The sequence below is a fragment of the Eublepharis macularius genome, chromosome 2 (assembly GCF_028583425.1).
Source record: "Eublepharis macularius isolate TG4126 chromosome 2, MPM_Emac_v1.0, whole genome shotgun sequence".
In the NCBI taxonomy this organism is placed as follows: domain Eukaryota; kingdom Metazoa; phylum Chordata; class Lepidosauria; order Squamata; family Eublepharidae; genus Eublepharis; species Eublepharis macularius.
Window position 1 is genome coordinate 43,248,760 of NC_072791.1, and position 22,589 is coordinate 43,271,348.

Here is a 22,589-nt window from a genome sequence, read left to right on the forward strand (position 1 = left end):
TGCGCAGATCAGAGGCCCATTCACCGCCGCGAGGCCCTGAGAAGAGAAAGAAGGCGAAGAGGAAGCAAGATGGCGCTGACCAGGTCAGTTACGGGGCCTGAAGCCGGAGTCTGCTAGGGTATGGGGGCAAATTGACGCCTCTTTGGCGGGGTTCGTCCTCTTTTGAATCCGCGCTGTACTTGTTTATGTGCCGCGGCTGCTGGTGAGGCGGTTTCGGTGATAGAGAAATGGCGCCACAAAGGCCTGGGCTGATCCGGACATTTTCCTGAGAAGTTAGCCCGCAAGGTTCGCCGCTTTAGTGGGCGGTATTCTCCCTTTCTTCTTCCGTCCGACAGTAGCGGGAGAAACTTCAGCTGTGGGTTGAGGGTTGCTTCTCGTTTGGTTTGTGTGGAGGACTGGTAGTCCTGTGCAAGAAGGATGGTTCTTGGCTTCCCGTTATAGGTAGACGGAGAGCATTATGACCTAGATGTGGCTTTAGTTTGATCGACCTATCTGGCGAACCCTGTGAACAAAGGATCAGGCCCCAAACTAGGTCGATGTTTAATAGAACACGTGCTCAGGTAAGAAAGAGCTGTTAACACCTTGCTGGTTGCAGCATTGAGCGCTAATTCACAAGTGTGAACGGGCCATAAGAGAAATTTCAACCCAACCTACGCTGCCTCAGACAAAGTGCTTTTTCAGTGGAGTCTGTGCACACTTGAGTTCTTTCTAAAAGCTGAAATGATAAAATTGAGGATATTCTACTTCGGTCACATAATGAGAAGACAACTCTCTGGAAAAGTCAATAGAGCTAGGAAAAGTTGAAGGCAATAGGAAGAGAAGATCCAAAAGGAGATGGCTTGAAGCCAAGTCCTCCAGTTTTCAAAATCTGAGCAAGCCTGTTAATGATAGGATGTTTTGGAGGTGTTTCAATCATAGAGTCGCCATAAGTCAGAAGTGAAATGACATCACACACACAAGTTAATACCTATGTTTCCTGTTCATGGCAAGTTTACTAATCAAGGAGTGTAACTATGTGAAAAATGGGCCTGGTGGAACATGAAACCTCTTTGCATATTTTTGAGTGATACTTAAGGCAGATGTAAACATCCTTGCATGTACATACATTTAATTTACCCAGTGGAAATATGTATATATTCCATGTGGGATCTGCATGTGGGCTTCTCAGAAGAAAAACATAACGTGAAGCAACCCTAGGTGTGTTTGTACTTTGCTTGTTCTTGTATCAATACAATATGCATGATTTGGCAAACAGTTTGCCTTCTCATGCCTTGGCAGCAGTTGTTTAAAGTATTGTTAAGAAATTTGATGTTATAAGAGTTGCCACCTAGAGGTCCACAAATTACTGGGCTTCAGTGGGCAGTATATGTGATTGTCTTATCTGTTGCAAATCCTGTGACCTAGGGAGGTGTCAAGTTCATGCTAAAATCTGTCTCTTGGCTGGCATAAAATAATGAGATCCCCTGTTTGGGAAAAAGATCTCTTTAGGCTGAGTATTTGTGCATAGGTGACTGCCAGAAACTGGAGGGTGCACCAAGTTAACTATCTCAGGTGGATCTCTGTCACTGCAAGTGCTGCTTCAAAATTATTACTTCCCTTGAGCACACTTGACAGAGTTGCTGACTGTTCTTGGAGTCTTTGTTTCAGTTACATGTAAGCAATCAATTACTTGATATATGGAGTGGAATCTAGAGCTACTAGCCTCTTTTCTTTGTGTATAAGGGTCCCAAGATAAATACACATGGCACGTTAACAAATTGAGGTTACATCTTTCTGTCTAGGTAGAATAATGGCAAAAATGTTGTAACAGTTTTCATTTTATTTATTTACAAGATTTATACCCCCATCTTTCTGCTGTTACCACAGCTACCAATATAGCTAACACATTAAAACATACATAATAAAAACATGTTTTAAAATCATTAAAATAACCTCCCCACGCACACATTATCAAAAGAGATAAAAGCAAACCTAAAATTCACATTAAAACATAAAGGCAGTATTAAAACTTAAGGTAGGAAGGAAGGGTCACTGAAGGAACACTAGACGAAACAAAAAAGTCTTCACCTGCTGATAGAAAATGGGAACAGATGAGTCTCCCAGGAGCAAGAGTTCCAAGAGTTCTGGTGCCATGACCAAGAAGGCACTCACTTTCCTGGGTTGTTATATGGAAGTGCAAAATGAATTAATCACAGATGCTCAATATTTAGCGGTTCTACCTTGGCCCATCAGTGTTCCTCAGATTTCTTAGCACAAGGTGAAAGAGAGAGCATTTAATCCTGACAAAATGGTAGGGAGGTCTAACAGAGGAATTGGAATATCTCCTGTTCTGGGTAGGGTTGCCCTCCTCCTAAAAGAGGATGTTTGGAGTTTGGGGGTGCTCCTGGGCCTCCCGTTAGATAAACAGGTGGTTGCAGTAGCCAGGGTGCCTTTCATTAATTCAGCTGCTGAGCCAGCTGCAGCCCTTCTGGAGCAGAAAAGATCTTGCCATTGTGGTGCATGCCCTGGTAACATCTATATTAGATGATTGCAATGCCCTCTACGTGGGGGTGCCCTTGAACAATGCCTGGAAGCTACAGTTGGTTCAGAATGCTACTGCTGGAATGCTGACTGGAGAGGGTTACAGGGACTATACAACTCTAGTCTTGTTTCTTCTACTCTAGCTCCCTATTTGCTCAATTCTATGTGCTGCTTTGACCTTTAGAGCCCTATATTGCTTGGGGCCTGTGTACTTGAAGGACCACCTTCTCTCGTATGAACCTACCCATCCACTCTGGTCTTTTTAGAGGCATGCTTTGGCATGCTACTGAGGTTAGGCAGATGGCAACCCAAGAAAAGGCCTTCTTAGTATAACAACAACAACATTCAATTTATATACCAACAGGACAACTTAACAGCCACTCAGAGTGGTTTACAAAGTATGTTGTTATTATTCCTACAACAATCACCCTGTGAAGTGGGTGGGGCTGAGAGAGCTCTGGATGAACTGTGTCTGACCCAAGGTCACTAAGCTGGCTTCAAGTGGAGGAGTGGGGAATCAAACCCAGTTCTCCAGATTAGAGTACAACCGCTCTTAACCAGTACACCAAACTGGCACTAAAACTTTAGAACTCACTCCCCAGTGAGATTCATCTCTCTCCCTCTATCTTCCTCCAGAGAGTGATGACTTTTTTTGTTTGGCCTATCCACAGTAACTGTTACTGGCCCTCCTCCTTGGTTGTTGTTGTGTTAAATGTTTTTATTGAACTGTTTAAATATTTTATGTGTGCTGTATTTTAAATGCTCTTTTAATGTCTTAAAAATTTTGACTTTGAAATATGTTTTCTCCTTAATTGTAATTGTTTCTTTTCTGGAAATATCAGCAGTACACCAACATTGATAAATACTTTATCAGAAGTGATCTGCAATGTTAGAACAGCAGTTGCTTTGTGAATATTGATAATGGGAATATTGCATACAGCCTTGTCTAACGTTGTGTAAAATAGGGTGTGAATGTAAATTTACTCTTCTTGTTTGTGTCTTTAGTTTTTTGCCAGCACCGACTCAGCTGTCTCAGGACCAGTTAGAATTAGAGGAAAGGGCAAGATCTCAAAGGGTGAGACAGGCTGCACTGGTATCGTCACGAAGGGAGCCTCCCCCTTATGGTTATCGAAAAGGATGGATACCACGAATGTTGGAGGTAAATAGAACTATGCACGCACTACCCTTGACTAATGGGTTTGTTTTGAAAGCTGAAATCTTGCCTTTTGAGGCTTGTATCCTCTGCTTATTCCAGTAACATTGTCTGCTGCAGTCCTTATAGACACCCAACAAATATTTCAGTGTACTGGTGGCATTATCCAAAACAAAAGTAGTAATGGAACTAGAAAAACTTCTGTGGAAAGTTCACATTTATCCCCTTATTTGTGGCCTTCCTGAAGGTATCTGGTTAGCCATTTTGAGAAATAAGATGTTGGAATAGATCTACTCTTGGTCTGATCTATCAGGGATGCTGTTTCGTTAAACAAAGAACATTTTATATGGGTGTCTTGACATCAGCAAAAGCATTCACATTTATAAACTGCATGAGCTAAAGCTTGTAGCAGAAACAGTTCTGTCAAAGATAAGTATTCTAGTTATTTGGTTAGGGAATAGTTTGGGAGGGAAACATGGTTTTAGAAATAGTACTGATTGCAAGGACCAGCGGAGTCCAGTGAACAGAGCAGGCTTGCCCAGTTCATAAACCATCCATTAGATTTAGGCTACAGCCTTCTGTGGCTGGTGTGATAGATCTGCTGCATCTGGAAGGTTAAAATAAATGGTTGGTAGGCCTGGGAATCTATATTGGAGTAGAATATGGGAGACCTGTAGTGCAATCTTAAGCAGAGTTACACCCTTCTAATTCTCTTGAAGACCAATGACTTAGAAGGATATAACTGCTTGGGATTACTCTATTAGAATCATGTCACATAAGTACTATGAAATTTGTATGCCCTTGAGCCAGGAGCCTACATATAAATGGCCGGTGGAAGTATTAGAAGCCTTCTTGGAGACTGTTGTAGGAGATCTACAAAACATGATTGTTTCCAAAAAGAATGCAGTGAGCAAATGAGTTGAAATGCCGTATCACTCACATAAAAAATCCCACAGCAAAATTTCAGTCTAATTTTTTTTAAAGTCTGTATCAACAGTTACCATATTAAAAGGTATGTATTTTTATCATGCCTTGTCCTCTTAGTTACAACCATTGTCTCCAAATTATAGAATCCTATATTTTATGTTTTAAACAGCAGAGGCTTTGAAGAGTATTGGTATTTGCTTATGCCTGATGTTTTTAGAACTGTATTTGAATGAAATGGAATTAAATAGCTGGCTGTATCAAAGTAGTACTGTAGTGCTTAGGGAAAACGTACAGGGATTCTTGTGAATTGCACATTAAACCTTATAAATGAGTTATAAATCAACATTTCTATAATCTTTGAAGTGGCTTAGATCGAGAGGTGCATGCGGTTGCTACAGTTTGCATATGAGAACTTTTCAGCTTTCCCTTACTGGGGCAGCTCCCTGCAATGCCACCACCCTGAAAAGACATTTCCAAAGGTTGAGCATACACTGGAAGCTTAAGGCTTGTGCCAGACAACATAATCACATGTCCATTGTGTGTGTAGAAGTGTTTTGCACATGCTTCTCTGGATGTGTGCCGGTGTCTATAGACATCTTCCGGTAGAAAAATAAATGCTGTGTGGTCTGCTTTCTCTCTCTTATTTTCCTGAGCATAATTCAGTTGCCAACATTTTAAGAAAAATTTAAATTCCCACATTGTTTGAAACACTGATTATTTTTAGACATACCTTAAACTAGGCTTTTATTTATTTTAAGGTATTTATAGTTCACCTTTTCCAAGAACACTCAAGGCTGTTTTCAGTACATGAAATATCAGGTACAATCTCATTTACTGCAGTGACTATTTAAGTAGTCTTTTTGTTAAACATCTTTGAAAAATGAACCCTGGAATTTCTGTATAGACAATATTGTAACTGTTTGGACACATTGAATAACTGCATATAAAATATTTACACCCCAAAACTAAACCCCAGTGATTACAAGTGGGATTATTAATTTTATTTAGCCCTCCAGCCCCTTCTCACTGGCACTCAGGGCAGGTAATTTTTTCTTCTTTCTGCACTGTGTAGTCATACAGTATAGGACATCCAATGAACAGAGCAACTGAATCAGGAAAAAAATTAACACTGCTTAGGACCACAGCTATCATAGAGTGGGATCCAGAAAAACTTGCACAAATAGTGCTGTATGTCTAAGAGGTTTTTAGCTTGTGTTTCTTTGAGGGGACTTTCAGAAGCAATTCATGTTATCGTGGTGGAGACATACCTAAAATAGCTCTTTGGATTCCAACTGTAGTAGTTGTTGCTATTGTTTATTTATAGTCCATCTTTCTCACTGAGATCCAAGGTAGATTACATACTGCAAGTGAATACAATATAATCAATAGCTAGGACATTCACATCTGAATGTGTGTCCCAGCACTAATGAATACTGTCTTTGTACATCTCCTGCCCATAACCTTAATCACTTCTACTTTTGTTCTTGTATAGGATTTTGGAGATGGAGGTGCTTTCCCAGAAATCCATGTTGCTCAGTATCCCCTGGATATGGGTCGAAAAAAGAAAATGTCCAATGCATTAGCTGTTCAGGTGGATGCAGAAGGAAAAATAAAATACGATGCTATAGCTCGGCAGGGACAGTCAAAAGACAAGGTAATATAATGCTTAAATGTTTACAGTTGAAGGATGCTTATGAGAATTGTACATTAAATGAGATAGAGCTATTTTCATTGTAAATTTGGAAAGTTCTTGTCATGGATGCTAGAAGAGTCACGCGATGTCTAATAATAGTGCAGTAGAATATGAACTCTTCATGAAATAATACAGGAGCACATTCCAAGTGTCTGAATATTAAAGAGGAACAAAATGAGGGGTAGAGTTCTGAGATAATACTCCTTCATTCTAAAGAGGTGAGCGATCACTTCACCTGTAGCTTGAAGTACTCAGTTTTACCACCTTAGAATTCTGCCATCTCATTCTGCTGCATCAGGTTTTGGGATGTCTTCCTTGAATGGTTTAGTTGTATTCTTCCAAGTAATTACTTGCCATTCTGGTTACCTGTCTGCCATTGATACCATTTTCTTGGGTCAAGGGAGGCACTTGGCTTTTCCTGGGAATGGAGGCCAGTCTCAGGAAAAGATTCTTTATCTTCCGCTCTCCAGGAAGCCAAGTAAGGCAGTGGTTATAGAATCATAGTGTCGTAAGGTTGGAAGGGATCTCTAGGATCATCTAGTCCAACCCCCAGCACAATGCAGGAAATTCACAAATACCTGCCCCCCCCCCCACGCATGCATATGCCCAGTGACCCTTACTCCATGCCAACAATGGCAAAGATGGCAAAACACCATCAGGATCACTAGCCAAACTGGCCTGGGGAAAATTGCTACCTGACCCCAAGGTGGTGATCGGCCTTACCCTTGGCATATAGGAAGGGGCTACGAGAACTAAGCACTGATGTAGCCTTTCTGGCTCTTCCTCTCGCAAACTGCCTAGGTTCACAGAATAAGCATTGCTGTCGGATGGCCATCTAGCCTCTGCTTAAAAACCTTCAAAGAAGGAGAGCCCATCACCTCTTGAGGAAGCCTGTTCCACTGAGGGACTGCTCTAACTGTCAAGAAGTTCTTCCTAATCACCTAGTGGCAATCAGTAGGCTGTCACCTTGTTAATCTATGCACTAGCTAATTAAAACAATTCAAGTGTAAAAATATTTAAAAGCAAATAAGAAAAAGCCTAGCCAAATAGGCTAGTTAAATAGCAAATCTTACCAAAATATAGCATCAGAATAAGCAAAACAGTATCAAATAAACTGGGGTTTTTTATTGTATCAAAGTAAAAAACAGGGATACAAAAAGAAAGAAAGAAAGGGAGGGAAAAGTTAAGGTCAAAAAATTTTTTCTGTGACTTATCGCTACAAGAGTTCTCAGAATATTTTTCAATATTTGTACACATAGCAATAAAAATTGCAACTGTTAAGTCCCATTACTATATACTACACATACTTTGCGCCTCCCACCTCCTTCCCCATACTTAGTAATAAAAAATTAATAATCAAAAAGGAAAAACTCCTCATTCCATTATTACTACACTGTTTCATCTTATCTCTTTATGTAACTGATTAATATAGCAATCCTCTGTACTTATCCCTAACTTTATCAATGTTTCCATATCTACATACTATTTTAGCAATTATAGATTTGATTATATATTCATACATTTTCCCCCTTGTCAGACTGTAACCTCTTATCCACTATATACAGTAAGTCAGTATGTGATCTTATTCCAATTTATAAAACTGCGACATCTTATTTATTCTATTCTTTATAAGCAAAATAATTCCCCCGTTTCCCTTCAAATTCTCTTACTGGTCTTCTATTTATATAACTCGTCAATTTTGCCATCACCACATATTCTGCCATCTTGTCTTTCCAGATTTCCTTGGTTGGGCATTCATCTTCTTTCCATGTACTTGCAAATGTCACTCTTGCCACCGTCAACAAATGTCTGAATAATTCATGTAATGTTTTATCAATATTTTCTGGTACTATTCCCAGCAGCATAGTCTGGGGTTTCAAGGCAAAATCTAGTTTTAAATTTTTTTGCATCTCAGCATGAGTGTCTTTCCAAATTTTTTTACTTTTTTTGCATGTCCACCACATATGATAAAAAGAGCCATCCGCTTCTTCACATTTCCAACATGACCCTATATATTTCTTGTCCATTTTCTCAATATCCTTTGGCATGATATACCATCTGAAAAACATCTTATACCAGGTTTCCCTTAGTGTTTGACTTGCCATGAACTTTATACCCTTTGTCCGAAGATTCCCCACTGTTGAAATGTTATTTCTTCTCCACAAATAAATTGTTGAAAGCACTGTAAGAAAGGTAACTTTTCATCCCCTTCTGAAGAGAGCAAAGATTGTGCCTGCCAAATGTCCAATGCAAGGGAGTTTCAAAGAGCAGGAATCACAACTGAAAAAGCCCTGGTCTTTGCTGAGGACAGTTTAGCTTCAGCAAATGGTAGTACCTGGAAAAGACATTAGCTGACATATTTTGGTAGAAGAGCTCATAAACGTCCCATAACCTTACAAAGCAATAGGAAAGAAACTGGCACATCCAGCCAGATGTGAAGGCAAGTAGTCCAGCACTCTCTCATTTTATACAGTTTGGATTCTTCCCTGAAGGGTTAAGAGCTTTCAGAGGATAAAAAAGTAAAGAGCTCTATATGTGGATCTGCTCTATACATGGATCTGCATAACTTGAACTTCAGATACTTACCTATTGCAATTGTTACTCACCCCAGCACAGTGGAAACTCTCAAGGCAGCTTCAAATGCATATTTAAGAATTTTTCTGGTGGGTAGCTATGTTGGTCTGTAGTAGAAGAGCAAGATTTGGGTCCAGTAGCACCTGAAAGGCCAACTATATTTTCAGGGCATGAGCTTGCAATAGTCAGAGCTCCTTTCATCTGATGAATGAAACTGCTGGACCCAAATCTTGCTCTTCTATTTAAGAATGGAGTGGGGATTGGTATGTGTGTTGAGTGCATGAAAATGGGAGTGAGAAGCTGCAATGAATTCAGATAAGTTATTCTGGAGTAAGATTATGTGTGGGGCATGTAGTGTAAAGAGAGATCGTTGTCATCAACCAGGGTTGCAAGTAATTCTTCACAGGTTATACAGCCTCTTCCTGTCCCGCTGGTATGGATTATTTCTCCCCTTGCAGCCTTGGAACCTGGAGCAAAACCTCCGTGGTGTAGGCCTGTAAAAAAAGAGACAAGTGGCAGAGGGAAAACTGAAAGAGCCACAAGGCATGCATGGCACATGAGACTGGTCTGCTTGCCTTGAGACAGTTGATGTGCTGTGCAGGTGACTTGGCAAATGGCTACTTGCAAGCATGTTGTTACCAGGAAGGTTACCACATTGAACCCTGTTTACTGAGGCTTCTGAAATAAATAGTAGAATCCTAGCTCTTTCATGTTCAGAGCTTTCTCATTTTAATTTTGAAAACTCATTTTCTCCTCTTACTGCCTGGGATGTTTTGAACTCCAAGTGAACTTGGTTCTTCATGCTTTGAGGTTCTTGGGGGATTTTATACTTAATTACCTGACAGAATATTGCTCTTTGATGTCCTTCACTTGTCTTTGTGAGATCTGGTATTGATATATTCATTTAAAGGACTGTTAATTTTGGAATAAATGGATGAGAATCAGTATGTGATTCTTGTGTTAAATTATTATTTGGGCTACAGGTCTGTTATTTTATAGTTAACCAAATACATTCAGAAACCAGGGCTGTTGCTTAAAGCGATACCTTACTGGGCAGTATATAAATCGTTGACTAATATTTCTGTCTTGGTTATTATGCTGTGCTTTAACTTTTGTAAACAGCTTTGTGAATGATTTCTGGGGAAGAGCATTATAAAAAATCCTTTAAATAAATATCTGAGTTCCAGCACAAAAGTTCCTAACTCTCACACATCTACATTGCTTCAGCATCCATAAAGCTGATGCTGAGCAGTTTTTTTTTTTTAAACGTATCTGGTTGCTGAATTGAGGTGCCGGGTTTCATGAAGCCTAGGAGGAAAGCACTGAAATGTACTTAAAATTTCACTTTTAAAATTCTTTTAACTAATGAAAATAAAAAAAACCGAGTCGCAACAAATACAGTATGTGTAATCTAATTGCAAGGAATTCCTTATAATCAAAACACACTGAAACAAAAACTTTTAAATTGTTATCCCTGTTTCCGAAATAGGTGGTGACCTGGTCTAGATCCCATAAAATTGTTCCCCTTGCATTTTCCTCTTCTGTGGTCACTTCCTCTGCTGCTAGCTACCTGCACAAGGTCAGTGTTTTTCAAGGAGACCTTACTTGTGTGGAAGTGCTAGTGGCAGAGGAAGTGAGTACCTCAGTGGAGGAAAGCTTCTGCAGCATCAGAAAGAAGCACATGGGGAACAATACAGGATCCCAGCCCATATCTTTGCCAAACACTCTTAGCCACTGCATTCCTTCTCTAAATATACTTCATAATATTGGCTCTTCCTGCAATTTTTCAAGTCTTAAATAGCCATCTCACATTCCGATGTTTTGACTTAGCATTTGCAGATTTGGATGTGGTGTGGGTTTTTTTGCAGTATTTAATAAATTATGAAGTAAGTCAGGTTTTATAAATTGACCCAATAAGATGCATATGCTGTCAGGTTTAATAGTAGTACTTCAAAAAAATTAATCAAGTACCTTCTCTCAAAATGCTGTATTTACACTCTCACATTATCTCCATCCTTTGTCTTGCTGTTTTTATCAGTCTAACTGATTTTATATAGTTGGTAACATATATGGGTATGGTACCAACAGTATTAGACTTCATAATTATTTTTCCTTCAATTTCCATGTAGGGATGCTGCTTAAAAGATTATAAGTCAAGGTTCAGCAATATAAGCTGCCTTGTCATTTTTTTCCCTTTGGAGGATGCCAATAGTGGCATCTTCTAAGTTTAACTAGAGCTCATAGTTTTTTACAGATGGTCCTTCATGTTCTTTCCACCAACATTTCAAATTCTGACTGCAATTGTTTTCATTTCTAAATTATTAAATTGGTTGAGACAAAATATCTCTTCATTGAGGTACTGGTACTTTTGAAGCTCTATATTTCCTCTTGATTTAGATTATAGCAGTGTATCTTCCATCAATAACTACATCTCAGTATCTGATTAAAGCATAATTGGAGTTAAAAATGAAGGCCGAACTACACATTACACTGGTGATCCTTGATCAGTTCTACCAGTGTATGTCTCTGACCCTTAAAAGCAGCTGAGAGAGAGGGAGGAGGGTGGCAATACAGATCCAAGCAGTAGTGCAATGGTAGGGGTTAAATCTGTCCAGCTTTTATGTTTTTTTAAAATGCCAACACAAGCAGAAGTCTGAAATAGACAAAAGGATTTGAGTTGTATTTGTCCATGGCCGATTCCAGATGGGCACAAATAGAGCGAGTGCTTTCGCTTTTTCAGCGACCTCACTCGTAAAAACCCGCAATTTCCCGTCCCAGCTTACCTGCGGTCCATGGCGCTCAGTTGCGCTCTATAAGCGGAAGGTATGAACGCGGTATTGCAGGTTTGCACACTTCTGGACGCTTCGTCGCCGCGGAGAGGCCCTCCCCTTTCCCTCCTTGCTTTGCCGGCCGGCCGGCAACAATATTCCCTTAATTTTTTTTTTAAAACCGGGCGCCATTTGTGCAGTCGCATGTTTGCGCACATCAAACTGCGCAAATGCGCACAAACGCACAAAAGTGCACAAAAGTCGACGCTGCATATTCGCATACCTGCGCATTTGCGCATTTGCACAAAACGCGTAAAAAATTGTTTTTAAAAAAACCAAAATGCAAACCAATGAATGCCCCCGACGTCAACTGTGACAGGGAGGAAACAACCAATCCCGGGTACCTCAGTTGGCCGTGCGAACATCCGGAAGCGGGACGGCATGGCACGCTGCGAGACAAAGCGGATGGAGACGAAAGTGAACGCGTGGCCGGTAAGCGATTATTTCCGCAGAAAAACCGCAATTTCTGGCCATCTGGAATCGGCCCATGTTGAAGAACTGTAATTACCTAATACTGTAAATTGTCTTATACAGTTACTTGAAACATTTTGAATGAGTAACTAAAGCCATCATTATTCTGAAAGACAAAATTTTTCATATAAACTTCTATGTATAAATAAATAAAGGGGATGGACAGGGAACAGATTGTTCTTCCTCTACCTCTTCCAGTGTCTCTAAACAAAGACTGCATTCAGACATGACAAACTTCTGCTTCTAATGGGCACAAACACAACTTGTTTGTTGTGTTGACTCACAGAACCTCCAAAGTTAATATAATACATAGATTCTTGGCTTAATTTTAATATCTCACTTTGCTTGTGTCCTCTTAAACACTAGAGTCTAGACTGATTGTCTTTAAAATGTAGTCTTTATACATCAAGAGAGACTGCTGAATGGGCCTGTGGTTCTTGAATCTCAGATGGGATAGCTTTGAAAAGGAGCTCTGAAAATGCCTACTGTTAGACAGAAAACTGTAGAGTTTGTTAGCTGACTTTCAGTTCTGTATTCCCTGATACATGAAATTATATTGTTTATATGCAGTTTTGACAATCACTTCAGAAAACTACACTGATGTATGGAAATCTGCTTGATAAATGTAGTTATTTGAATTTTTTTTCTCAGTCCAAAGAGCAACACTGGTCTGATCAGGAGCCTGGAAGCCAGCTCTAATGATGGCTTGCTCAGCTTTAGCAAATCATTTGAACACTGAATCATTTTCTCTTGTAAAAGAAAAAGCTTATGTTCCAAACAGGGTGAAAGAATCCTAGGTAATTAGTCCTCTGACTCTAGATTCTAATTCTTCTAAAATTCTAGAATTTAGATTCTAGAATCTAGATTCTAACGCACACAACCCCGGTCCTTTACATGGTTGGCACTTAGGAATTTTAAATATTTTTTCAACTTTGTCTCACATGCAACAGTATTTGGCATGTATAGGATCCATTCCTTATGGGAAAACCAGTCTAGTTTGTTGTTTTTTAAACAACCCAGTGAGGCACGTTATGCGTGTATTTGATTGACTGATAGATAATATTCACCCTTCTTAATGCTGTATTCCATGTTTCAGGTCATTTACAGCAAATACACAGACCTTGTTCCAAAGGAAGTTATGAATGTGGATGACCCTGAGCTGCAAAGGCCTGATGACGAAGCTGTCAGAGAGGTATTGTGGCCAGTGATGCACATTACTGTAGGAGCTACTTGTAACTTGTTCAAGTGCTTAATGTAACATTTTTGATTGCAGCTTACAGAAAAGACTCGATCAGCCTTAGAAAAATCTGTCTCCCAGAAAATTGCAGCAGCCATGCCAGTCCGAGCAGCTGATAAACTAGCTCCAGCTCAGTATATCCGGTATGGGATTCTTTGGGGATTGTTCAAAGCATTTTTTGTATACACATTTTAATATAAGCCCTTCTTGTAAATCTGAAAACATAAAAGATTATCTGAGGGCATGAGCAGCAACACCACTGTTAAGAAGTTATTGCTGGTTAATAAAATGTGGTATTATCACAAAGAACATGATGTACTTGGCTACGCTGAGAAAACAGTGTGGCTATGTGCATTTTCTCGGCTTTTTTCAGATTATGAACTTTCCCTCAACAATTATATGGTAGATCTTTCTGATCCATAAACAGTGAATAGCATAATGTCTATGAATTACCTTCCAAGTTACAGGTCTGAAATGTAGGGCATCCAGCTGGAAAGACTTATAATCTCCTACCTGGTAGGAATTGGAACATCAGTTTCTGTTCTGTGACTGAAACTTAGTCAAAGTAAGCACAGTTAAAACACTCGGCTTCACTTTTGTGTATTAATTTCTGCATCCTCTTTTGAGTTGTATTTTAGGCATTCTGATGTGTTTTAGCTGGCCAAATAGATAAGCAGATTCACCAAGTGTAGGTTCTGTACTGACAGCTGGATCTACTGGTTTTTGTCAGATATACACCATCACAACAGGGCGTGGCCTTCAACTCTGGTGCAAAACAGAGAGTTATTAGAATGGTGGAAATGCAGAAGGATCCCATGGAACCGCCAAGATTCAAGTGAGTACCTGCAATCTCTTAATACTTACATCATAAAAAAGAGTTGGAAAAATTGGGATTTTAAAGTACTGATCATATTATGTTTTCATGCATTAGGATTAACAAGAAAATCCCTCGTGGTCCACCATCTCCCCCAGCTCCTGTAATGCACTCTCCTAGCAGAAAGGTAAGGGCTTCCCTCCACCCTGTTTTTTAATTTTCTTTTTGAGACCTGTTAACTACCAGGTGATATAAAAACATTGGGTGCATTGTTTCAAGAGACCTTGTGTTGAGGGCCATTGGGAGTCTGTCTTCCTGTGAGGATCTGCCAAGCAACTCTCAAAAGACTTCACTGTGGGCAGTAAAGGAACTTTATTGAAAAGCTGCTAGTATCATGAGCCTACTCCATCTTTGCCAGGAATAACGTTCACATGCAAGCATCAAACGTATATAGGCTTTCAAAGCGTGAGCAAATCCTAAGATCCTCCTTGCCCCCCAGTCGAACAGTTAGCTAGGCTAGGCTTAGCGGGAAAACATCTAGGCAGGAAAACAGGAGACCTGATGTATGGGATTTCCAAGGTCGTGGTGTCTAGGAACTACTGGGTGCAGTCCAGAAGAGCATACAGATAACAGCAGGAACAAACGCCTCCTTTGCTTAGTTTCACATCTCAAGTCTGAAAGGCAAGGTAATTGACAGTTGCAGTCCAGGCAAAGAATAGCCTCAGCCTTTAACCATAATCATAACATCAAGCATTAGACTACAAACATAACAGCAGTGAACAGCAGGGTATGGCAGGTGATGCTGAGCACCTGACACTTCCCCTATCTCTAGGAAATTATATACAGCTTCAGAAAAGATGTGAAATGGGGGTGGGTTTGGATGCTCAATAAAACTTTTCTTTTGTGGAGCCTTTGGTTTATCCTGTTTCATGCTCAGAATCTAACTCACTGGTAGGATCCAATGGAGCATTGCCACAGACAGAAGGATTTCTGTTCACAAAGCACAACATTCTTGCCTCCTGCTGCAGCATAAATGCCTTTGCATTTTGGGCTGCCGTGGAACAGAGGAGGTGAGAAAATTGCACCCATTGTCAGCAGAAATGCTTCATTGCATCCAAACCAATTATAATCTTTGTGGTCAGTTTTTCTCTAGCTCAAACGGGCTGTTGTGGTGTGACTTGCTTGCTTGAGAAATCTGAAACTGTCTTTCAATAGGTACCTTGTTTATTTCTGTTAAAGGCTTTGGGGAGTATGGTGTGGTTTAGAGAAGCACAGCATGTCCTGGGGGCTTCTGCTTTCTGAAGCTGCTTGCAGAAATGTCCCTGAGGTGTAACTTAATCTATTTTCCTGGGGTGAGGTGGGGAAAGCTCCCAGTTGGGGACCAGAATTTTCTTGGAAAACCTTTGGATTTCTTGCCTAGAAGTTTCTGAGAAGAGCCTGATAACCAGGGCTTATAAAGTAACACTTCTATTCAGAATTGCTTCAGATAATTTCGCTTTTAGTTTTAGCTTTACGGAAGATATCGCTTGAATGCACGTGACAGTTGCCGCAAGAACAGTTTTGCAGTGTGTGTTTCATTGATGCTGTATTTGGCCTTTCAAAATACTCTGCTGCTGTATTTCAGAATGGAGGCGGGGATCCCCTCCTCAGGTGGTAAAAATCTAAAGTCTTCTACCTTTCCTTTGTTCAGATGACCGTGAAGGAGCAACAAGAATGGAAGATTCCTCCTTGTATTTCAAACTGGAAAAATGCAAAGGTAATTAACTTGTCAGAACATCCTCTCAAATGTTGCATCCTGCTGGGAGATTCCTCAGAAATGTAATTTGAATATGTTACTTTAAAATCTCTAGAGCTGAGTAAACCAGATGCTTTCAGAAAGGGGATTGCAATAACATGACTTAACTGTTCTCTTCCCTATGTATTAGGGCTGCCAGTGTGACAGGAGAAAGACTATGCCAAATGGTATATTGCTGTTTTGCCAGACACAAATGTGGTTGAACACAGTAGTGTCTGTAACTGATATATGTCCACAGTAGGGCATGAAACCAATTTGATCTTCTGTTCTTGAACCTTAAGCAAAAAGAAACTGCTGCATAACTATAAATACTGCCTTAGACTAGAGTGAATTGGGTTTGGTTCTCCACTTAGCTGTGAAAAGTATACAGTAACCTTGGGTCCGGCACATGCTTGGCTGGATCCAGTGGCACATTTCCACAGGTGCAAGGACTTCTGCCAGGAATGCAACTTTTAAGGCTCCTCCCTTCTGTGGCAGCCCAAAATGGCCCCTAACATCCTGCTCCTGAGAGAAAGGGAGACCCCAGGAGCAGGAGTCGAGGGTCTGCTTTGGGCTGCCACAGGAAGGGGAAGCCGTGCTCCAGCATGCCGTTGGATCCACCTCTTTGTCAATGACAAGAGCAGAGCATCAATCCTGAATGTTGTAAGGATAACGTGGAAGAGAGAAGATGCGAGCCACTTAGAGCAGTGTTTCCTAATCTATTTTCTATGGAGGAACCCCAAATTAATTTTTTCAGTTCCAAGCAACCCCTACCTATGAAAATGTTTACAGGCAAGAAGAAGTTGATGGCAGGGAGTGAATTCAAGTACTGCTAAATTATCGTCAAGAAAACTTATTTGAAACACTGCTGTGCTTACTAACCGTGATAATTTGAGGAATATTTGGAATTTTTCATGGTGTCTCAAAATTTTTATTTATTTATTCCACGATTTCTTGTGGAACCCCTAACAGTGTTCTTGTTGGGAGATGCTAGATTAGAGTTTTGGGAGAAAGGCTGGGGTATAATTGAAGAAAATACGTTAATAAATAAAAATAGACTAATAGCCCATCTAGTCCAGCATCCAGTTAATGTTGATCTACTGCTCACCTCTTCATTGATCTTGAATTCTGTTGTTATGGAGAAAGGGAGAAAAAGTTCTCTAGCTTTTTTCTCCACCCATCTATAATTTTATAAACCTACCTCACTCCATTTGCCCAGATAACCTTCTCATTGTTTGAGTTCATCATCTGAGGAGTATGATGTTCCATATGAAAGCTTACTTATGATATTTATAGTCCATCTTTCTCACTGAGACTCAAGGTGGACTACATAGTGTGATTTAGCACAGTCATTTAAAGGTCATTTAAATAAACAATGTAATAGGATCCGTAAATGCAAATTTACAAAGGTTTTAAACCAGCAGAAATCTAATACAAAGTTGAAGAAATGTTGAAACAGAGCATAAGCAATTGTAAGACTGGTACGTTAAACAACATTAAACAACATACAACTACCTGGTATGCCACAATAAGCCAGATTTCAACTGCCACAACTACCTTTATCTTTTTTGGCCAGAGTGACTTTCTTCTCTCATGTAAGGGCTCTTTGTCTTATTGAGAGAGAACAGGATTTTTAGCAATTCAGTGCTTTGATGGAAAGGAGAGCAGTGACAAATTTCTGTGGCTGTTTTGATCCTCCTTTTTTAAAGGTTCAGTTTGGGGGTCTTACGAACCAAGACAGCACCACTTTTAAAACCATTAAATGTGCTAGCCACAAGTGCAGATATTTTATGTAAGAAATCCATGAAACCTCATTTAAGTACAGAGGTCATAGAAATATGGTTACTGTTCCCAAATCTAATACATAGAAGGTTATTCCCATTTATATGAGATGTGCATGGGACTGCAGCTTCATTAAAATATTCAGATGAGAATGTGAGAACAGCCTGTCTTAATTCATGTATTTGCTGGGATTCTCCAGAAATATGGAACGGGGTGGGTGAGTGATAATGTATCCTATAGAGAGGCAATTAAGAAATGTTAAGATAGCTTGAAACGGAGGAATGTCATCACTATCATTAGCAGGGATTTGGTGTATATTGCAAATGATTGTTGGCGTGGCAGTAAAGATTTCATTTTTTAAAAGTATTCTGAGCCAAAAATGCATTACTTAGTGCATCTGCCTAAGAGCCAGGTTCATAGGAACATGGTAGTGTTGAGTGAGGATTTGGGGCAGCTTTCCTAGCACACCACATTGCTTTGTGATGACTGAGCGTCTTACCTGTTTTCACTCCAGGGTTACACCATTCCGTTAGACAAACGTCTGGCTGCAGATGGCAGAGGACTGCAGACTGTTCACATTAATGAAAACTTTGCCAAGTTGGCTGAAGCTCTCTACATTGCTGACAGAAAGGTCAGAACTTTGTTCTCCAATGCGACTTAGTATATAATTTATTTCCATGGAAGAATGAGAACAGCAGCCTCGTAGTCAGTGGCTTGGGAATAGAAAACTCTGCGATAATAACGTAGACTTTGCACCAAAAAGGATCTGGCTGCTTGTGCATGGTTTTACATTACAACTTTTAGTGAGAGGTTCCACAACTATTTCTGCAGTGTTACCCAGTTAGCCTACACCTGTATGCCTCTCTACTCTTGGAGCTTCCCCCTTATGTGTTGAGAACCCATGGACTTGCACCTGGGCAACTTTATAAAGGGGACCACTGCCTAGTATACATCAGGATCTTGGATCTTAGTAGCACTTCGTATGGGAGTAGAGAGGTTTCTAAAAATAAGCAGGCAGAAAATAAGATACAATTAAAATGTTGGTTGTGAACAATAAAGATCAAGGGAATAGTGAGAAGCACCTAAGAATTAAACACACCTACAACTACATTCACACAGTAAAATATAAACCCTATCACCAAAACAACACCTAGTAATCCAATATGAAACAAAAAGGGGACAAATAAAAAATACAAGCCTGTTACAAGAGTGATAATCCCAGAGGTCTGGCGTGAAGGAAAAGGAGGGCACACAGCAGTACTGTGTACCAGGAGACCGAAAAAGGCAATCAAGGAAGGAGTGGAAGAAGCAGCAAAGTAGAAACAAAGACCACATCTCTGAAGATGCTGTGTAATGTCACAGGGGCAGTAGCGGGAAAGTTTGTGAAAAACTTCTGTGAAGTATGGGGGGAACTATATTTATACAGGAAAATGCTTGGATCATGATGATTAGGATGATCTTAAAGTGGAATTGGATTGGAGCCAAAGTGTTTGAATTCTGTTTAGAGATCTGAGTTTTAATACTTGGTGGGAAAAATTGTCATGGCCACCTGATGAATCAGAGGTGAGTGACAAAAGAATGGGATTTGACAGAAAGGTATGTATGAGAGGTGATGATTGTATGATGGAGCCTGTTATGCATTAGGGCTATTATCAGACCTGATTTCTTGAGATACAGCCAGAAATTTAGGCAGGGAGGAGGCTGATATGATGGCCTCCAAATAGACCCATTTACAGTAGGCTGCTTCCCTTTTGTTATGCTGTAAGTGCCTGTGGGCTGATGCAATTTTACTGGACCCCATGGATTTTATTGTACACATTTGTCATGGATCTCAGGGGATTCCAAGTGTGAAATGTGCATGAAGTTAGAACTTGGGAGGGAGGGGGAGTTCCTTACTCCGGGTCCCCTTGCCTTGGTGTTAGTTCCTCTTTGAATTTTGTGCAGGCTCGTGAAGCTGTAGAGATGCGAGCCCAGGTGGAAAGGAAGATGGCCCAGAAAGAAAAAGAGAAACATGAAGAAAAACTCCGTGAAATGGCCCAGAAAGCCAGGGAGCGAAGAGCTGGAATCAAAACCCATGTGGAGAAGGGTAACAGCCCTGCTATATACCTGCTATGTCTGTCTAAAGATTTTTAAAAATTTGAGTTTTAAAAGTTTAATGTCCTTTTGAGAACACTGCCAGAGTCTGCAGTTACTAAGGACTACTTCACCTTTTCTCTCTCAGAAATCTGCAGTTCTTTATGATAGGAATCATAATATGACATGATAAATGATATGCATAATACGATATGCAGGGTGCTCTTTATACAAAGAGTGTTATGTATGTTTATTTGGAAGTTGCACGGTTCAATGGCACTACCAGGGATGTCGAGGATTGTGGCCTTAAGCAAAATAACCTATCTTAGTGTTAGCTGTATACAATTTTGAATCTTAAATGTACCCATACAGAGGATGGAGAAGCTAGAGAACGTGATGAAATCAGACATGACAGACGCAAAGACAGACAACATGACCGGAATCTTTCCAGAGCAGCCCCTGACAAGAGGTAAGATGGGGAAAAGAAGTTTATTCAGCTGGTAATTCCATCTAGACAAGGGAAGTTTGGAGTATTCTGAAATAATATGCATACAGATCAAATCCAACAAATAAACATCCCCATTATTGGCTTTCAGCGCTCAGTATGCCCAAAGAGTGAATTCCTGTAACACAGCAACTTCCTCAAAAATACATTGTGGCATACTACTGTTGTCAGAGTGGTCGAAGCGTGCTTTAGAAAATCCCAGCTCCTGTAGTGTCCTTTTGAGGAAGTCTTTAGACAAGGTGGCAAGGCTCTGTAAAATGTCACTTTTTCCATTTCCCCCTACTCATACGAAGGCATGGTGTCATTTTGAAGATGGGAGTTAAGGTGTACCACATTTGCACACTACAGATGATGGGCACTAAGGCAGTCCAAAATCACTGCTATTGCTTAGATAGCATGATTGTACCCTAGAACCTTGATTGAATGGGGAATGGGATTCCTGAAAGCAGTATACTGTGTGTACTTACATACATTCTTATTACAAGTATGATGTCTGTGTGAAGAACACTGTTCTTCCTCCCTTGTTGACTTTTTTCCCCAGGCTCACTCTTGGTCTTCATCTTTTCTGGCAGCCAGACAACCCAGCCATCTTCAAATTCTGGGAATTATGTGCTGTTCTGTCTTTGCAGAGTCTCAAGCTCTTGGAAGGGGGAAAATCTCATTTAAATGATTGAAATCAATCAAGTTTTCCATCTGTAATTCATAAATTCTCAGAGCAAGCATACTTGCTGATTGCTAGTACAATCACTACACAATCGAGCATTATACTACCTGGAACAACATGCACAACTTCTTATCCTGCAAACCCTCCCCTACCCAGTCTTTCAAATAAAGGAACTATTTATCTGGTGCAGGCAGGGGGGCAATTGTGAAATCAACTTCTGTTGGGTTGTGTCTGTGCACATGAAAGGCAGGATTACTTACTTGGAGTCTAAGGCCAGGATCCAAAGAATAACAAAATGTGTTCCATGAGCTTGAAGATGCTATAGTAGCTGTAGGTTGGGGGGGGGGGGCACCACCTATTGTACTGCAAATGGCTTTTGAAGTTGAAGGTAGTTCTAAAAGCAGTTTATCTAAATAGAGCTGGAGGGCTGACTTTTGGAAAAAGTCACCTTCCACTGGGCTAGAGTAAACATGGCCCAAATGCCAAGAACTTTCCAGAAGCAAGGACAGATGAGCATCTCTATTACATACAGCTCTTGTGTACCGGCCTAGGATCCAATCCTGTTTTCAGGTATAAATTGTGCCATCAGTTTTAATTCCATGAAATATGCTTCACTGATTTCACAAGATTACTAAAATCAAATGAATTGCCAGACTATGGAATATTGTGTGAATTGATAAATTTCTCCAGCATTTCCAAAGTTCTTGAAAATGGAGGTACTGACATCTAATTTATAGCATCTAGGTTTTTACTCTTGACAGTCAGCTGTATATGCTAGGTCAACTTTGGTGCCTACCCCATTGCTAAGATGTCATAGGGTGTAAAAGTCTCAGTATTTTCTACTTAGTAATTTCAGTCATTCGGTCTTACGCTGGTTCTTCAGACAAATGTTTGCAGACTAAACCAATTTGCAGTTAAAAATCTTATGCTGTTTTCCTAAAATACATCTGGCTGGAACATCAATGAACGTTCTTAACATCTTTATTCTGAATAGGTATGATCAGGTTAACAATACAAGCAAGTTTTTTGCCATAAGATTTTAATATTTGGTATTACTGTATTCAAATGTTAAAATCTTTAATTTAGATCAAAGTTGCAAAGGAATGAGAACCGAGATATTAGTGAAGTCATTGCCTTGGGTGTTCCCAATCCCCGGACATCCAATGAGGTCCAGTATGATCAGAGGCTCTTCAACCAGAGTAAGGTAAGTAACTCCTACACTTATTTTGTTGAGCCACTATGTATGAAGCAGAAGATTGCAATAATCCTTGCTGTTGGGCATAAAAGTGAAGCCTTAAATTGATGTTGCAAGTTATGCAGTGTTTTGCCAAAACTTTGAAACACCCATATTTTATCTTGTAACTCTCCAAGCAATTCATTATTCAAACCTAAGTAACAGTGTGGTGGTTCTGACACTTGTTGCTTCAGTCCCTGCTCACAATTGCTAATAATTCTTAGATGGAAACAGAGAAGGGACCTGTAAAAACGTCTACCAGTGTGAAGTTCAATCTGTCCATCAAAAATGTTTAGAAGAGAGAAATTGAGCTCTGACATTCTTTTTCTCCTCTCCTGGA

The 22,589-nt window shown here is 40.1% G+C and overlaps 1 protein-coding gene across 2 annotated transcripts in view; it reads left to right on the forward strand.

Moving 5' to 3' along the window:
* The window catches only part of SNW1 (SNW domain containing 1), a 24,646-nt gene continuing 2,057 nt past the window's right edge, over positions 1 to 22,589 (forward strand). For both annotated transcript variants that reach the window (XM_054970446.1, XM_054970447.1), the window contains exons 1-12: positions 1 to 83; positions 3,526 to 3,679; positions 6,093 to 6,254; positions 13,263 to 13,358; positions 13,440 to 13,546; positions 14,134 to 14,238; positions 14,335 to 14,404; positions 15,908 to 15,973; positions 18,288 to 18,404; positions 19,718 to 19,859; positions 20,219 to 20,315; positions 22,102 to 22,219. In XM_054970446.1, the coding sequence (XP_054826421.1) occupies positions 70 to 83; positions 3,526 to 3,679; positions 6,093 to 6,254; positions 13,263 to 13,358; positions 13,440 to 13,546; positions 14,134 to 14,238; positions 14,335 to 14,404; positions 15,908 to 15,973; positions 18,288 to 18,404; positions 19,718 to 19,859; positions 20,219 to 20,315; positions 22,102 to 22,219 (1,248 nt within the window). In that variant the 5' untranslated portion in view covers positions 1 to 69. The remainder of the gene's footprint in view (positions 84 to 3,525; positions 3,680 to 6,092; positions 6,255 to 13,262; positions 13,359 to 13,439; positions 13,547 to 14,133; positions 14,239 to 14,334; positions 14,405 to 15,907; positions 15,974 to 18,287; positions 18,405 to 19,717; positions 19,860 to 20,218; positions 20,316 to 22,101; positions 22,220 to 22,589) is intronic.